Here is a 15,156-nt window from a genome sequence, read left to right on the forward strand (position 1 = left end):
ATCATGATACCAAGTTCTTCAATGCAAAGAAGATGATTTCCATGGGCCAGCAGGAAATCGACTTACCCACCTCTGAAGAGCGCGGCTTCCGCGTCCAAACTCCTGAGCATCTCCCCCGCTCATTCTCGCCTCGTCACTCTCATCAACAGGCGGTGCATTTTCGACAATCAGCAAAATCCTGCTTGTAAGAATTTTCGCCTGCTGAGGAACTAAACAGCACCAGAGCCAGCGCCTTTGCTTGCAGAGAAGGGCTGCGCACTGTATATTAACCGCCCAAGAGTCGTTGCAATGCATGCCACTACTGCTCACTTGTTTCTGAGCAATCGTCCAGCGTCCCTGCTTCTCTCTCCTGTCGTTATGCTTTTGGTCTAAATGCTCATGCATGCAACACTTCTAGCAAAAGCATCCACGAGGTACAAAGAACAAAGGATTACTTTTGTTTCGCTGACACTGGCTGCCTCAGAATGGGCTTCTTAGGCTTCTCAGGAGATTCCTCAGAGAGCTACAGTCTGTCAGACAATAGCAGCAAAGTGGACGACCGAATCAAGCTCACATACGCTGAAACTGTGGTGTCTTTGGCAACTGCTTTTGGCCTTGTGATCATTGTTTTGCTAGATCTTCTTTACCGAAGCACCTTCCGTCATGCAATGCTTCTCAGAGTTCAGCGCGAAACGCGTTTTGACGGTGCCTATATTCTCGGTAAACCAGAAGGAAGCCGTGCGCGGATTATTCTGGAAAACGGGTTGAAAACACATGCGTTTCGTATTATCGATCCTCCTCAGTACTCACGAGTGGTTCCAGCAGTGGTGTCGGAGTCGCGTGACGCAAAGAAGGATTGTGTTGAGATGCTTAGCAAAGTACGTACAATACTAGCTAAGTCGTACGGAAGATGTGCGGAGTTGATGTCCATGCGCTGCTGTCTTGCCTGTGTTACGGGCGCTCTTCCAGCTGAGCAGTCGGAAAGGTTTCTTCGAATATATGAAAGGGTCATGTTTTGCTCGCACCGGGTAAATGGAGACGAGAAGCTGGTTACTTCAGATGATATACGGTACATGCATGCATTTTTCTATAATAATGTGCTCAAAGTTTTGCAATGATCTCGACACACTGCTGCTATATTTGGCTGTTTTTGTTTTACGCCTCCTTGTTTTTCTTTTTTTGTCTGTGGCATGCTATTTCAGGGAGGGAGTAAGATGAAGCTGTTCAGCGCAATCTTCTTGCAAGCGAAAAGTGAGTTCTTCAATAAGGAGAGCTGAGTAGAGTACCACCACTGCTAATGATTGTCTATCTACAAGATACATCCGCATATATATTGTGTGTTTTACTTATTCTGGATGCAAGCAACGAAATAAAATTTGCATGAGCTCTAAATGTAAAGGAAGGGTCTTTCGCCTGAGATACGCCTATAGGGTCTCGTTTTGTGACTGAACCGTCGCATCCTTCTGTGTTGTGGCTCATGTCTGTAGCTTAAGTGAGAGTGAGAACGACATGCGCGGGAGGAAAAGGTAGTTGTGCTATTGGGGTACAGTGAACATGCAGTGATGGAGATACATGATGTGGCATTTATTTCCTTTCCGAAGTGTGGAACGGCAAATCCCAATTACTAATTGTTGAGTTGAACCTCTTCTCTATGCTTCTTTTCAAATTTTGCCCCTCTATCTAGAAGAACGCACTGCTAATTTTTTGGTGTAGAGAGAAACCTACTGTTTACTACTCAATTATTCATAAGGGAAAATAAAATTATTATACCCCGCAAAAAAGAAAATAAAAAATGACTGTCACTATCAAGCTTGCAAACGGCAATCAACATACAGTTGAAGTGGCGGATTTTAACATCACAGTTGCGGAGTTCAAGAATCAAATAGCGGAAACACTAGCGATCCCAGCGGAGGAGCAGCGCATCATTCTACGTGGAAAAGTGTTGAAGGATGAGGGAGTGCTTTCAGCAATTGGCATGGAGGACGGCAATGTTATACACGTCGTACGAAGCAAGAAGAGTGTAGCCACGGCACCGGCAACGAATGTTTCAAGCACTCCAGGCACCAGTGATACCGTTACATCACTGAATACACAGTCGCCTGCTACTGTAGCCACACAGCCCGCACTCCCACAGGCTACTGCCAATCCATATGCAGCTCTAATGAGTAACTTCGGTGCACCACAGACGCAGCAACCTGGCTTCGGCGCTGCTGGGTTCCCTGCCTCAGGAAACCCTTTTGCAAACATGGGTATGGGTATGGGCATGGCAGGTGGATTGGGTGAAGCTGGCAGCCCCACACCACAGCAGGCAATAGAACTGATGCAGAATCCTATGATGCAACAAATGATGCAACAGGCACTCAACAACCCCCAGTTTATGCAGTACATTATCCAAAACTCTCCGCAACTGGCTGGCCTGCCGCAGGATCAACAGCAGGCTGTTATGGAAATGATGCGAAACCCATACATGATGCAGCAAGCAATGGCAATGATGAGCAGTTTAGGAGGTACAGGCGGTATGCCACCGGCAACTTTGCAGGCTGCACCGACTCCAGCCGTAGGAACTGGGTTCAACTCTGCGATGTTTGCGCCCCCCGTGCCACAAGGTAATCCGCGGGAAGTTTATCGAGAGCAGTTGCAGCTGCTGCGAGATATGGGATTCCCCAACGAGGAAGCGAACATTGCTGCTCTTCAACAGGCTCAGGGCAACGTGCAGTTCGCACTGGAGCGGCTTCTTGGTGCTTGATCTAGTGGGCTTTGTTTCGCGTTTCTTGTCGTTTTGTTATTCTTACCTGTGCTTGTGGTCTTCAGAACTGACCGTAGCAAAGGACAAGCTCTTGTGTTTCACAGGATAAGAGTACATCTCTTGATACTGGCGGACTTGTTTTAGGGAGTTTTTGCTACGGAGAATACTCTAGCAACTCAATCATTAGCCAAAAAGGCAATGGGTGCAACTGCTACGAATGTGTTGACAGGTATTCTACTCATATGGATGCCAGTAGGGAAAAAGTAGACATTTCTACGTCAAGTAAACGGTATGCATTTTAGGCGAATAGTGGTACATCATTAGATTCTTGATGAAATTCAGCTACTCTCTTTTTTCTTTTGCATCCTTTTGTTTCCTTCTTTTCCTGATCACGTTTCCTTCCGCTCAGAAATGACAACGCTTCATAGTAAAGACGTTCAGTTGCCAAGTGTGGAACTCATTTTCTTTTTCTTTGACGAACTAAAACCTGTCGAAGAGAGGGCAGAATACTGAAAGAGAAAAAAAAATACACGCACGCACGCACACACAAACTTTTCTTTTTTTTTCTTCACAATCTCTGCTGTAGCACTTCTTGGTCCTTTCTCCGCACTACAACTCACACAGGTGCCAAGACACTAGCTTCCAACTCCTGTTCTTTTGACATTTGTGAAAAAAGGCAAAGGAGGAACTCCCCTCCTTTTACAGGTTGCAGATCCTTTGCTTTGAAGTGAGTTCCTCTCTACAGCGTTTCAAATGTCATCGTTTGGCCGAGTTACCACCCGGGGCGGCGATTCTGGGACACGTGACAGCCTTGATCGGTACAATCGCTTGGATGTTTTGGGAGAGGGTACTTATGGCGTAGTTTACCGCGCTGTCGACAAAATCACTGGACAGTACGTTGCTCTAAAGAAAGTACGACTTGATCGCACCGAGGAGGGCATTCCGCAGACTGCGCTGCGCGAGGTGTCAATTCTGCAAGAGTTCGATCACCCCAACATCGTGAACTTGCTCGACGTCATTTGTTCGGACGGAAAGCTCTACCTTGTCTTCGAGTATGTGGAGGCGGATCTCAAAAAGGCACTTGAAAAACAGGAAGGGGGCTACTCTGGAATGGATCTAAAGCGTCTTATCTATCAGCTTTTAGATGGTCTTTACTTTTGTCACCGCCATCGCATCATCCACCGTGATCTGAAGCCGGCTAATATCCTCCTGACATCGGCGAACATACTCAAGCTGGCTGATTTTGGTCTCGCCCGTGCGTTCCAAGTGCCCATGCACACCTACACGCACGAGGTGGTCACGCTGTGGTACCGTGCTCCTGAGATTCTTCTCGGTGAGAAACACTACACTCCTGCCGTGGATATTTGGAGTGTCGGCTGCATTTTTGCCGAGCTGGCCCGCCGAAAAGTTCTTTTCCGTGGTGACAGCGAAATTGGGCAATTATTTGAGATTTTTCAAGTGCTGGGGACTCCTGCTGACGCCGAGGGGTCCTGGCCAGGTGTGTCGCGCCTGCCCGACTACCGCGACGTATTTCCTAAGTGGACCGCAAAGCGGCTGGGACAGGTGCTACCAGAACTTCATCAGGACGCTATTGACCTTCTCTCTAAGATGCTCAAGTACGACCCGCGGGAGCGCATATCAGCCAAGGAAGCCCTCCAGCACCCGTGGTTCAGCGACCTTCGATGGTAGAGCGGAAAGGAAGTGACTGATAATCGTCTGTTGGCGGGTTGGACGATTAAAGGTTTGTTTCTCTGGAGGTGCATTGTTGAGGCAGCACCTACTCACTTTTCCTTAGCTCCTACTTAGACTAGTTTTTTTTTTTTTGACCTGTTTCGACTCTCCGCGTTTTAGATTTTTCTCTCATACGCATACATACATAGTCTTTTTCGTTCGCTCTTCCACAGCACCATTACCACCCGTGCCCTTTCTTCCCATTAGCTGACTTTGTGTCAGTTGCGAAACGGATTTGGTAATCTCTATTTTTGTTTTTCAATCTAGTTCAGATCTTCGTCCCCTTACTTGTACCATGAACCTCCGCAAAAAGATGCCGAGCATGCAGCAATTTTACATCCAGATCAGGATTCTCGTAGAACAGGTGGCCTCTCTCGCTGCTTTTTGACTTCGAGGTAGAGACGCCGGCTTCTTTCCCACAAAGGCGTAAGCTGACCTGGCCATTCACGTTGGTGAAGAAATGGGATCGCCTACTCAGGCATTGCGAGCTGCAACGCCCCTATGAAAGACGAAAGCAGCGCTTAAATACAGTCTTATAACCCGCTGTTTATACTTCCATTCTCATGCTTAGCACGCACATTCTGTTCTCACTATCCCTTTCTCTTTGTTTCCACTTGTCATTTCACAAAAGCTGTGCCCAACTCGTGGTTTTACACGCATATTTTTGCGGCTGCCCTTCTCTTTTTATGTCGGCCGCCACTGCTAAGATGGCGGCGACTGGATATGATCGCGACGTTGCTGTCAAGGTGGCGGAGGAAAACTACAGTCTTCAGAAGAGACTTGCGCGAATGGAGAGGGAAGAACAGCAGCAGAGGCGGGCGGCCGACTACGACTCTCGCTTTGAGGGCACTGCTGACACAATTGCCAACGATAGGATGCGGCGCCGAAACAACGCACTTCAGGATGAAATTGCTGAGCTGGAGAGCCAGCTGAGGGAGCTGCAGATGATCAATATCATCGACCTGCAGCATGAGTACACTCGTCTAGATAACCGCCGTGCATACCTTCTGAACGAACTTGCCGGCCTCCGACGCATTCTCGCTAATCAGCGCAAAGATGTGAAGCGAGCCACTCGGACGGTCAACAGTCAGCACGAGCTCCGTCGCCAAAACAGCGTGGAGCATGCCTCATCCATCGAGGACATTCAAATGTTCAGAGAGAAGAGGGAGTCACTAGCCAAGGAAACCCAACACTTGATCGCAAAGGAGCGCCACTTAAAGTCAAAACTTGAGACGCTTCCCGCACCAGGGGAGGATCACGAGGTCGTGGCTAGCCACCTCAGGGAGGATAACGAAAAGAAGGACCACACCATTGCGCGACTGGAGGCGACCCTAAAGGAAGAGCAGCAGAAAGCAGGCGCCCAGCTCGCTGAGGCGAACTCCTCTGATGATATTCAACGCCTGCGAGAGGAGTATGTCCAGTTGAACGACCAGCTCAGGCGCAGCAAGCGGTAATGCCGGGTGCGCCGATAGGTGACAGAGCTGTTCAGCTTTCGCACGCCACGCTGGACTGCAGTTCCTCGTTCTCCCATGGTCTTTTTTGCCTTTGTATTTGTGTCACGTGCGGGTGGCAGTACAACACCCGTTTCCCGATCCGTCTCCGCCGACTGCTTTATAAAGGGTGGTTGTACTTGCTGCCCCTTTCTCTTGACGTGTAGGGCTGGTGCGCGTGTGTTGTTGCCGAGTATGTACCATACGTCTTTGTCCTTTTTTTTTCGTTCTCGCTCTTGACTCTGAGGCTTCCGACGACAGCTCGTGCACTGTTCGCATGTTTTGTGATGCAGGTGACCCGTGTGTGGGATATACATGTAGTTTAGAACGGCACTGCTCAGGGTGCAGCAACAAAACGCAAACACCAACGAAAGGGAAAACACAAAGCACGGATGATTTGTGTCACGGCGACAGGCAGCTCAAGTAAGGCGGAGCAACTCTGCAGAGAGGATAGGCTGTGTTGGAAGTGCGAAAGCAACCAAGTCATCTAATGCTATCCTATGGGCACCAGGTAAAGGCTGTGCTCCATCTGGAATAAGCAGACAAGTAGCACTGAGTTGAAGCAATACAACGGCCGGCAATGCACGACAGCGTTCCCTTCATATTGCTCTATTCATTTGATGCTCTTCTGTTTCGTGCTTGCTCTTCCGACTCGGCCGATTTCGTCGGCATTTTGTTCTTGGGACTTGACGTGCTGCCCACCTAGATACTTTTCCCTCTTCACATACATTTCTCTCAGTACTTTTGTGAGAAAGCGCGTAAGGGCTTTTTGTCTTCTCATTCCGCATCTTACAGCGGCAGGATAATGCGCAGAAGCGCTCTGGCCTACGTGCTGCGCAGCAGCATCCCGCTCCTCGCAACTCCCGCTTTCCTAGAGTATGTAAAGCACATGCGCAACATTGGTATCAGTGCTCACATTGATAGCGGCAAAACAACGCTGAGCGAGCGCATTCTCTTCTACTCTGGTCGCATCGGAAAGATCCACGAGGTGAAAGGCGGCACCGAAGTCGGCGCCACAATGGACTCCATGGAGCTAGAGAAGGAGCGCGGCATCACTATTCGCTCCGCCGCGACGCAGTGTCGCTGGAAGAGCAGCACCATCAACATCATCGATACCCCCGGTCATGTCGACTTCACCATCGAAGTGGAGCGCGCCCTTCGCGTGCTGGATGGCGCTATCCTGCTCATGTGCGCCGTTGGCGGTGTGCAGAGCCAGACGCTGACGGTGGATCGTCAGATGAAGCGGTACGGGGTACCGCGCATCTGCTTCATTAACAAGCTTGATCGCGACAACGCGAACCCACAACGGGCACTAAAGCAAGCGCAGGAGCGTCTGGGCATCAACGCCTTCTTTATCCAGCTGAACATGGGCATTGCACAGGACTTTGAAGGCGTCGTCGACCTCATCGATGAGAAGGCCATTTATTTTGACGGCCCTTTTGGTGAGACCATCCGTTACGAGCCGGTGCCGAGCTACATCAAAGAGGACGTGAACGCCGCACGCAAGGAGCTCGTGAGCCGCCTAGCCGAGTGCGACGAGGAAATGGAGTCTATCTTTCTGAATGACCAGGAGCCGACAGCTGCGCAGATCCATGCTGCCATTCGCCGCGCTACCATCGCCAATAAGTTTGTGCCCGTGATGGTCGGTTCGGCGTACCGGAACAAAGGCGTGCAGCTGCTCCTGGACGCGGTGGAGCGCTACCTGCCGTCACCAGAGGAGCGCCACAACTCCGGCTATCGGGTGAAGCGTGTCAAGGACGAGGACGGTAACGTGTCGAACGTGAAGGATGGCGAGGTGGCGCTGCTGACGGATGACGAGAAGCCGCTGGTGGCTCTCGTTTTCAAGATCGAGGAAACAAAGAAGTCGGGGCTGTCCAACTACGTGCGAGTGTACCAGGGGAAGATGCGGAAGGAACACTTGATGAATATCCGCACCGGCAAGAACTTCTTACCTCCAAAGCTTGTGCGCATGCATGCGGATAGCGCCGAGGTTGTGGACGAGGTACGCGCTGGTGACATTTGTGCCATTCAGGGTGAGGTGGACGCGTCCTCAGGTGACACTCTAATGAAGGCCGGACCGCAGGCTGGATCGCAGCTTTTTTCGTGCGAGGACATGTACGTCCCGCCGCGCGTCATCTCAGCCTCACTCAGGACGAAGGATGACAAGGAGCATTCCAGGGTACGGGAGCGTATGCTCGCCTTCATGCGAGAAGACCCCACATTTGTGTACTACCGCAACTCAGAGACGAACGAGGACATTGTAGAAGGCATGGGTGAGCTGCACCTTGACATTTATGTCGAGCGGCTGAAGCGAGAATACGGACTGCAGGTGGAACTCGGCAAACCAACGGTCAACTACCGCGAGATTATCACGAAGCGGCAGGAGTTCGACTTTGTCTTCAAGCGGCAAAGCGGAGGTGCGGGCCAGTGGGCGCATCTGAAGGGCTACGTCGAGCCGCTGCCAATCGATATGTCGGTCGAGAAGGGCGTCAAGAACAAAGCGACGACACGCTGCTCGAACGGTGACATCCGTGAGTCGCTGCAGAAGACGGTGGTGAAGCAGCTGGAGCGCAAGATTTTCGTGAAGGGTGAGCTGATGCACGCACCTGTTTGGGGGGTGCACTTCCACTTGAGCGGTGGCGCCATGCACGAGGTGGACTCGAACGATCAGGCCTTCAAGAACGCGACACAGGAGCTGTGGGAGACGCTGCTGCTGAGGCTGAAGCCGACACTTGTGGAGCCATTCATGGATGTTGAGATGACAGTGCCTGCGACGAACATGACTGATGTGGCGACCGAGTTCTCAAAGCGAGAGGGTGTGGTGACCGAGACAACTGTAAATGGTCCCGATGCAGTGATCCGTGGGGAAACGGCACTGGACACCATGTTCGGCTTTATTTCTGACCTTCGACGACTCACGAAGGGTCAGGGTGACTTTAGCATGCAGTTTAAGGAATATCGGCCGATGCAGCAGTACAAGGCGCAAATGCGAATGGATGAGCGCAATAGTGATCTTGGTCGCAAGTCTTTCAAGCTTCCGGACTAAGGTGCTTCCTCCTCCTTCCCCTTTTTTCCCTCCTCCCCATTGGGAAGCTCACCGAGGCACATTCACAGATACTCTACATATGTTTCGTCTTTCTTTTTCATGTCTCTTGCGGATCGGCGCATCAGAGAAACAAACAAACAACAAAATACTCCTTTACTCACTGACGTTACCGTTTTTCTTTTTTGTGCTGTCGGGGATTTGCGTTGTCTTTCTCTTTTGGCTTTGCATCCGCGTGAATCCCCTTAGACAGCGGCGCCCGCACACCTTTTCGCCGTAGCCTCTTTTGTGGGTTTCCTTTTCTGGAGAAAGGAAAGTGCTCTAGTTTTGTGGGGGAGGGTCGAGGCGGACGGAATACCAAAGCTCTTCACCTGCACATTGTCCCTGTGTGCGTGTGTGTGTGTGTTTGTGGGTGTCGATGGGTGACGCTAGTCAACGAACGTGCGTGCATCTCCAACGTGTTCTCAGCAAAGAGAAATGTTGGTGTCTTACAGATCATTTTCTCTTATCATTTCTGTGTCTCTGGTTATCTGAACTTAACTAACGAAGACGGAAGAGAAGAAAAAAAAAATGGCAAGGCAGGCATTAGTGTTTAATGGAAGTCACATAGTAAAGCGGACCGAGGAAATCCGGAAAACAACATAATATCGAGTGCTGTAGTACACACACACACACTTGCAGAGGCGTGTGGTTGCATATGGTCGCACAGCATTCTGAGGCAGAGGCCTCGACTCTCGGCAGGGGCGGGGATTTAGATGCAGGAGGACATTCGTGCGGTAGACAGCGTGTGACATCACGGCGTGAGTGAGTGAACCAGTCAACCGATCAAAACATGATGATTGTGACGACAGGCAGCGTGTTGACGCAGGGCCCTTTCCAAGAGCGCCAATCGTGCTTTTCCTATTGACCTGCATCTCGAGCGATCATTCCACACAGTTACCCAGGGATACATGTCCCAATACACGTGCCCGGCTGCGAAAATATCGCTGGACCTCTTTCATAGCCTCTCTTCTTGTTTTTTTTTTTCTGCCTCGCCGTTTGCTCTGTCCTCCCCTACCCTCTTAACCCGCTGACACACGTTTGGACTCGTACTTATGACTGCGGTGGCGCCACACACACACACACACACACACACACACACACACACACACAAAACGATTATCGCACTTGTGTGGACCTTTTGCACGGCTGATAATGTGCAGATGCCCTTGGCGTGGCCATGACATTTATTTTCTTCGTGCGCCTCGCCCCTTTTGACAACGCCCTCGCACCCTGTTTTTCCACGGAGAAAGTTCCCTCTCCCTCCTCTCCAAGACAGCAACTACAACCGCCAAGTTGGAAAGAGGAGAGAAAGTTCTCTCTCTACACGCAAAAGGAGAGAGAAAGACGGCAAATACGTTCTCCTATCGCGGTGTGTGCTGCCTTGGAGCACACGGACGAAGGAGTTCGAATTTCAACAAAAACACACAGACGCACTCGAGTGTCAGCTGCCCATGGCTTGTTGCTTCCGCGCTGCCGTGATCTATAGCCATCACCATCTTTTTTTTCCCCGGCAAATCGTACCTCTCTCCTTCTTTTTTCTTCTGCTCTTCTCTCGTTCCCGACGTTTAGCTGACTGCGCTTTTTGCAATTTCCTGACGACAAGTGAGAAAAAAGTTGCCTGTCTTAACCTTTCACTCTCTTTGAACCCTATCGTTTGCCTTTTGAGGTCACTCTAAGCGTGGCTTCTCTTTCGTTGTTTCTCCTCGTTGTTGCTGTTTTTTCTCTTTTCGTACTGTATTGCTCTCTTTTATCCTATATATTTTTTCGTGTGTTTCCCTTTTCACTTTTCCTGTTGCTGTATTTCTACGCGCATTTTTTTTTGGCCTTCGTTTTGTGGTTTCAATTTTTTCGTTTCTCCTTTTCTTTTTTAACTGTCCTCTGTTGAGCCAATTTCTAAATTCACGACACCGGAAACGACCGAAGCCCCTCAGAAAGTGTTTAAGTAGACAGACACGTTAACGCGCAACTGCATGGAGTGCGTACACGCTTGCATCGTTTCATTTTCATCTTTTTTTTCTTTCCCGTGCGTGTGTATTTCTGTCGTTGCTCTTTCTGATTCTTTCCCCTGCTTCAGTTTCTTTCCTGTAGCGTGTAAGGCTCTCTCTCTCTCCCTCCTGTGTGTGCTGTTTCAATTTTTTCTTTCTTTACAACTTTTTTCTTCTCTGTTGTTGCTGCCTTCTGCCACAGTTACGATCGTTCACAGCGAGGACGAAAGCCGCCGTCAGCGAGCAGTCTTGCTTCCCCCCTTTTTCTCTATTTCTCACGTTCACGGTGCAGTAACAAAAAAGAAGAATAGTCACCCTATATCGATCCATCTCTGTGTATATATAGCGAAATCTCTGCATCCCGCTTTGCTTTCACCAAGCGCTACTTCTCTCTTTTTGTTTTGATGTGTGCTTCTCTCTGTGCGTGTGTTCGTATTTGGAAACTTTTTCTTCACCGCGTACGTACACGTGTGTGCTGGTGCCTTGCTTACGCTTTCGCCTCCCTCCTTTTTGTTTCACTGCCTTTCTTTTCGTCTCCTGCTGAATACACCTAAAATAAAACCGAGAAGAGTCGCATCCGCACACATAAAACGAGTAACATACACTCCAACTCCAACCCCAATCATCCATCTCCTCATCTCGGCGGAAGAGCAAAGAAAGAGCCTCCTTGTGTCCCCACTCCCGTTTGTCTGCGATTTTCTTTTTTTTTTTCTTCGTAGAGCCGCACATAGGTAGCGACTCACGGTTAGGCTCACGACAATACACGCACACTCATCCATTCACCCCACCCACACCGACCAACGACACATCTTTTTGTGTGTGTGTGTCTCGGCAGCGTTTTTTACTGTTTTTTTCCTTTCTTTTCCTTTCTTTTCCTTTGCCCTCCCCCCTCTCTTTGTTATACACACACACACACACGCATATATGTACATATAGAAGTATACTGTTGCACCTGCCTTGTTTTTCTCTTTATTCTGTTCACTGCTTCCTCCGGGGCTGTGATTCCCTCTCTGTGCGTATGTACGTCTCTTTATTACCGCTCTAAATTCTCTTGTAGAAATAGAAGCAAAACAAACGAAGAGCGAAGCACCCTGGAGACAGGTCTGCGCTCTCTCTCGCGGTACTGCGCGTAAGTGGGAGTACACGCTTGACTGTGATTCGTTTGGCGCTGTTCAGTTGTGCGCTGCTGCACAGGTATGTGCATGTGTAGCAGACCCACTACTCCCCTTTAGCACAACGGTCACTTTTTCCTGTGTGATCTCTGACCGATACATGGTGGAGTGATCAACTGCACAACTACGCAGGGTGACTAAACAGAAAGCGTGTTCATCTGTCAGTTCTGGGGTGTTTATAGTCTACATTCTGCGATACTGGAGAAGAAAGTGACGTCTGTGCTTGGATCGCAATACGCTCTCCTTGCTTGATGGGGTGCAGATCCTCTTCCACTTCCCACGTTTATGATCGGCGCGCTTATCACGACGTGGCGGTGGCGCTTCCGTTGTACACATGTGGCACCAAAACCTCGACTCGCAACTTGATATTTGGGTCTGTTCAATCTGTGGATCGACAGCGCTCGCACGGCAACGTTGAGAATAGGAGTTTGTGTAGTGACTTTTACGCTGATGACAATGAGGCCCCTCAGCGGGAGATGGGACGTCGCTTGCAAGGGGTGACGCAACACCACCGCTATTATCGAGCGCCAGGTGCGCCGGAGTTCTCATCGAGTGTCTCGCTACGACTACCTCACGGACTTCAGCACACACCATCTGGCCATAGTAGACGTGTTGTCCCTCTGTGTGATGACTGGCAGCGGCAAAAAAAGGGAGCGGGTGCTTGGCAGCTTCCGTTTGCGTCACTCCACCAAGCTCGTTGGCGACGAGCGGCAGCGCCATCTACGTGAGCCATCCGAGTCTTCGCTTCGATTCACAGTCTGAGTTGCACCTCTCTGAAGGATTTCTGACTCGCTCCTCACTTCCTGACTTTGGTGGGTGGCCCTGGTGCCCTTTCCTGCAGGGTGTGCCACCTTGTTCCGCGGCACCTTATAGTAGCAAAGCTCATCACTTTCAGGCCTACTCACTACACCCCTGCAAGTGTGGCCACGGACACGGTGCAAGGTTGGTGCTCTTCGCGGTCCAGACTGACATTCTGCTTTCTTGTTCCACGAGGGACCGCCACAGGACGACTTATCCCATTACTCTCGGCGTGGAGGTTGGGCCGGCTGGTGGGTCATGATTACCTAATTCTTGGCGGAGCAGTGAGCCCAGATGGCATGCTGGTAGCCACTACGTCGCGCGACTGCACCGCTGTCTTGTGGAAACTGCCTTCGTGTAAGCAGCATCGCTCTCTGACTCACCCGCACGCCGTGCATGCTTGCCGCTTTTCTTCATCCGACACCGAGCTGGCGACGGCGTGTACAGACGGACTGTGCCGCATCTGGACCGGGTCTACCACCGGTGCAGTCAACATACTCGTGTCCCCCAACACCGGCTTCAACGGCACTCTCAGCTCCCGTGCCTACTCCTTTGGTGACAAGGCCCTTCTGGCCGGCGGCTCGGTGCCCAACGTTTCCGGGTGGGATCGCCAGAGCTTCAGTGCACTGGGTACTGTTTTTCGGTTCCATCATAGTGCAGTGTTGTCTGTCGATGCCTACCGTACTCGCCAGGATATCGTGATATCTGCGGGGGAGGGAATACTGTTTGTGTGGAACTCCGCGACACTGGAGGTGCTACAGCGACTTAACATCAGCCTCTGCGATGCTTGGTCACCCCGGCCCCAAGGCAGGGCCCTGACAACATCGGGGACGTTTATGAAGAAGACTACCTTCCCGCATGAGCTGTGCTGGACTGTGGCGCGATTGATGGACTGACAGTTTGGTCTCCTGGTGGTAGTCGCTTCCAGCCACAAGTGCCTTCACTTTGTCGACCTCGATACCACCACGCATGCACAATTCTCAGACGACCACACTCAGGCCCAGCCCACTGGCGCCGCGGTGCAAGAGCAGTCAAACACTCCATCAGAGGTGCTTTCGCTCTATTTTAGGTACTCTGTGAGCAGTATCGACTGCGGACCACCTAACCGCGTTGCGTTCAGTGACACCTGTGGCAATCGCTACGTGCTGGAGCTGAGTTGAAAGCGCTTTGTAGTGTCTGTGTGTGTGTGGAACACGCATGCATAGAACCCCCCCCCCCCCCCCCCCAACAATCAATTTTGTTTGTTCGAGCGCAACTGGAGTCACAAGACCGCTCTCATCTTTCTCTTTCTTGCTTCCCTTGTGCACGCTGAGTGTCTCCGTGTCTCTCTTCTTGTTTTCGATGCTATGTCCTTTGCCTTTTTGTCAACATCTTCTGCGTGTTGTTGCCTATTCGTGTTCTTTTTTTTTCATATGTCCTTCAGCCTTTTACTTCAGATTTCCTTACTCTGTTGCTGAGGCACACGTGCACTCTCTCTCTCTCTCGCTCTCTGTTTTCTTTTTGTTTTCAACTGTGTACAAACAACCGGTAGTATTGCGACTAACTCGGAAGCACCAGTTGCACCGGTAGAACTTGCACATTGACCGATGAGGTCTATTAAGCACAGCAGTCTCTTCTCGATGAGGGAGGGGCACTGAAGGACTCAACTCTTCCCCTCCTTCTCGGGTTGTCCATCAGCAGCTTTGCTCTTTTTGGTTTCGAGCAATTGTGCGTTTGTGCTTGATGTTAGTGCTATCCTTGTCACATATATATATATATATATATTTATGTTTTCTACTCCGGCCTTTGATCATAAAACGATGGTACGCTTTGACAGCGTTGCTCGTTGTGCGGGAGTGCTCATGTACCCTCTTCCACATAGAGGTGCACTTGTCCGCGCTGGCGTGCGTGGTTGCAAGTGTGGTTCATCATGTACGCATGTGATATGGTTTATGGCTATTTTAAAATGCCTCCTTCTTTCACAGCTTTGCGTTTGCGCGTATGTATGCGAGGGTTTTAGCACACATGAGGGACTCGTTATTACCTTTATGTTAGTACGTCAAAAGAGGTGGAGCCTGACGCTCTATGTAGAACTACACCTCCCCCACCCTGCCCTGCCTCGCCTGCTCTCACACATCTACGAGCACGTTGACTTACGTTATGATTATCATTTTCGCTGTTGTCACTGATG

At 50.4% G+C, this 15,156-nt stretch overlaps 5 protein-coding genes and 1 pseudogene across 5 annotated transcripts; all 6 read left to right on the forward strand.

Annotated features, from left to right (window-relative positions):
- Window positions 1-464: 464 nt before the first annotated feature.
- Window positions 465-1,097, forward strand: LPMP_350550 (hypothetical protein; the record flags this gene model as incomplete). Its single annotated transcript, XM_010704692.1, has 1 exon — window positions 465-1,097. One exon carries the CDS (start codon window positions 465-467, stop codon window positions 1,095-1,097), a length of 633 nt encoding a protein of 210 aa, XP_010702994.1.
- A 674-nt stretch (window positions 1,098-1,771) lies between these two features.
- On the forward strand, window positions 1,772-2,725 carry LPMP_350560 (ubiquitin-like protein, putative; the record flags this gene model as incomplete). Its single annotated transcript, XM_010704693.1, has 1 exon — window positions 1,772-2,725. One exon carries the CDS (start codon window positions 1,772-1,774, stop codon window positions 2,723-2,725), a length of 954 nt encoding a protein of 317 aa, XP_010702995.1.
- A 753-nt stretch (window positions 2,726-3,478) lies between these two features.
- LPMP_350570 (cell division related protein kinase 2) lies at window positions 3,479-4,414 on the forward strand (the record flags this gene model as incomplete). Its single annotated transcript, XM_010704694.1, has 1 exon — window positions 3,479-4,414. The coding sequence occupies one exon, from the start codon at window positions 3,479-3,481 to the stop codon at window positions 4,412-4,414; it is 936 nt and encodes a 311-aa protein (XP_010702996.1).
- A 728-nt stretch (window positions 4,415-5,142) lies between these two features.
- Window positions 5,143-5,910, forward strand: LPMP_350580 (hypothetical protein; the record flags this gene model as incomplete). Its single annotated transcript, XM_010704695.1, has 1 exon — window positions 5,143-5,910. One exon carries the CDS (start codon window positions 5,143-5,145, stop codon window positions 5,908-5,910), a length of 768 nt encoding a protein of 255 aa, XP_010702997.1.
- An 841-nt stretch (window positions 5,911-6,751) lies between these two features.
- Window positions 6,752-8,992, forward strand: MEFG (Mitochondrial elongation factor G, putative; the record flags this gene model as incomplete). Its single annotated transcript, XM_010704696.1, has 1 exon — window positions 6,752-8,992. The coding sequence occupies one exon, from the start codon at window positions 6,752-6,754 to the stop codon at window positions 8,990-8,992; it is 2,241 nt and encodes a 746-aa protein (XP_010702998.1).
- A 3,827-nt stretch (window positions 8,993-12,819) lies between these two features.
- Window positions 12,820-13,882, forward strand: LPMP_350600 (annotated as a pseudogene).
- Window positions 13,883-15,156: the final 1,274 nt, after the last annotated feature.

The sequence above is a fragment of the Leishmania panamensis genome (genome assembly GCF_000755165.1).
Source record: "Leishmania panamensis strain MHOM/PA/94/PSC-1 chromosome 35 sequence".
Lineage (NCBI taxonomy): Eukaryota > Euglenozoa > Kinetoplastea > Trypanosomatida > Trypanosomatidae > Leishmania > Leishmania panamensis.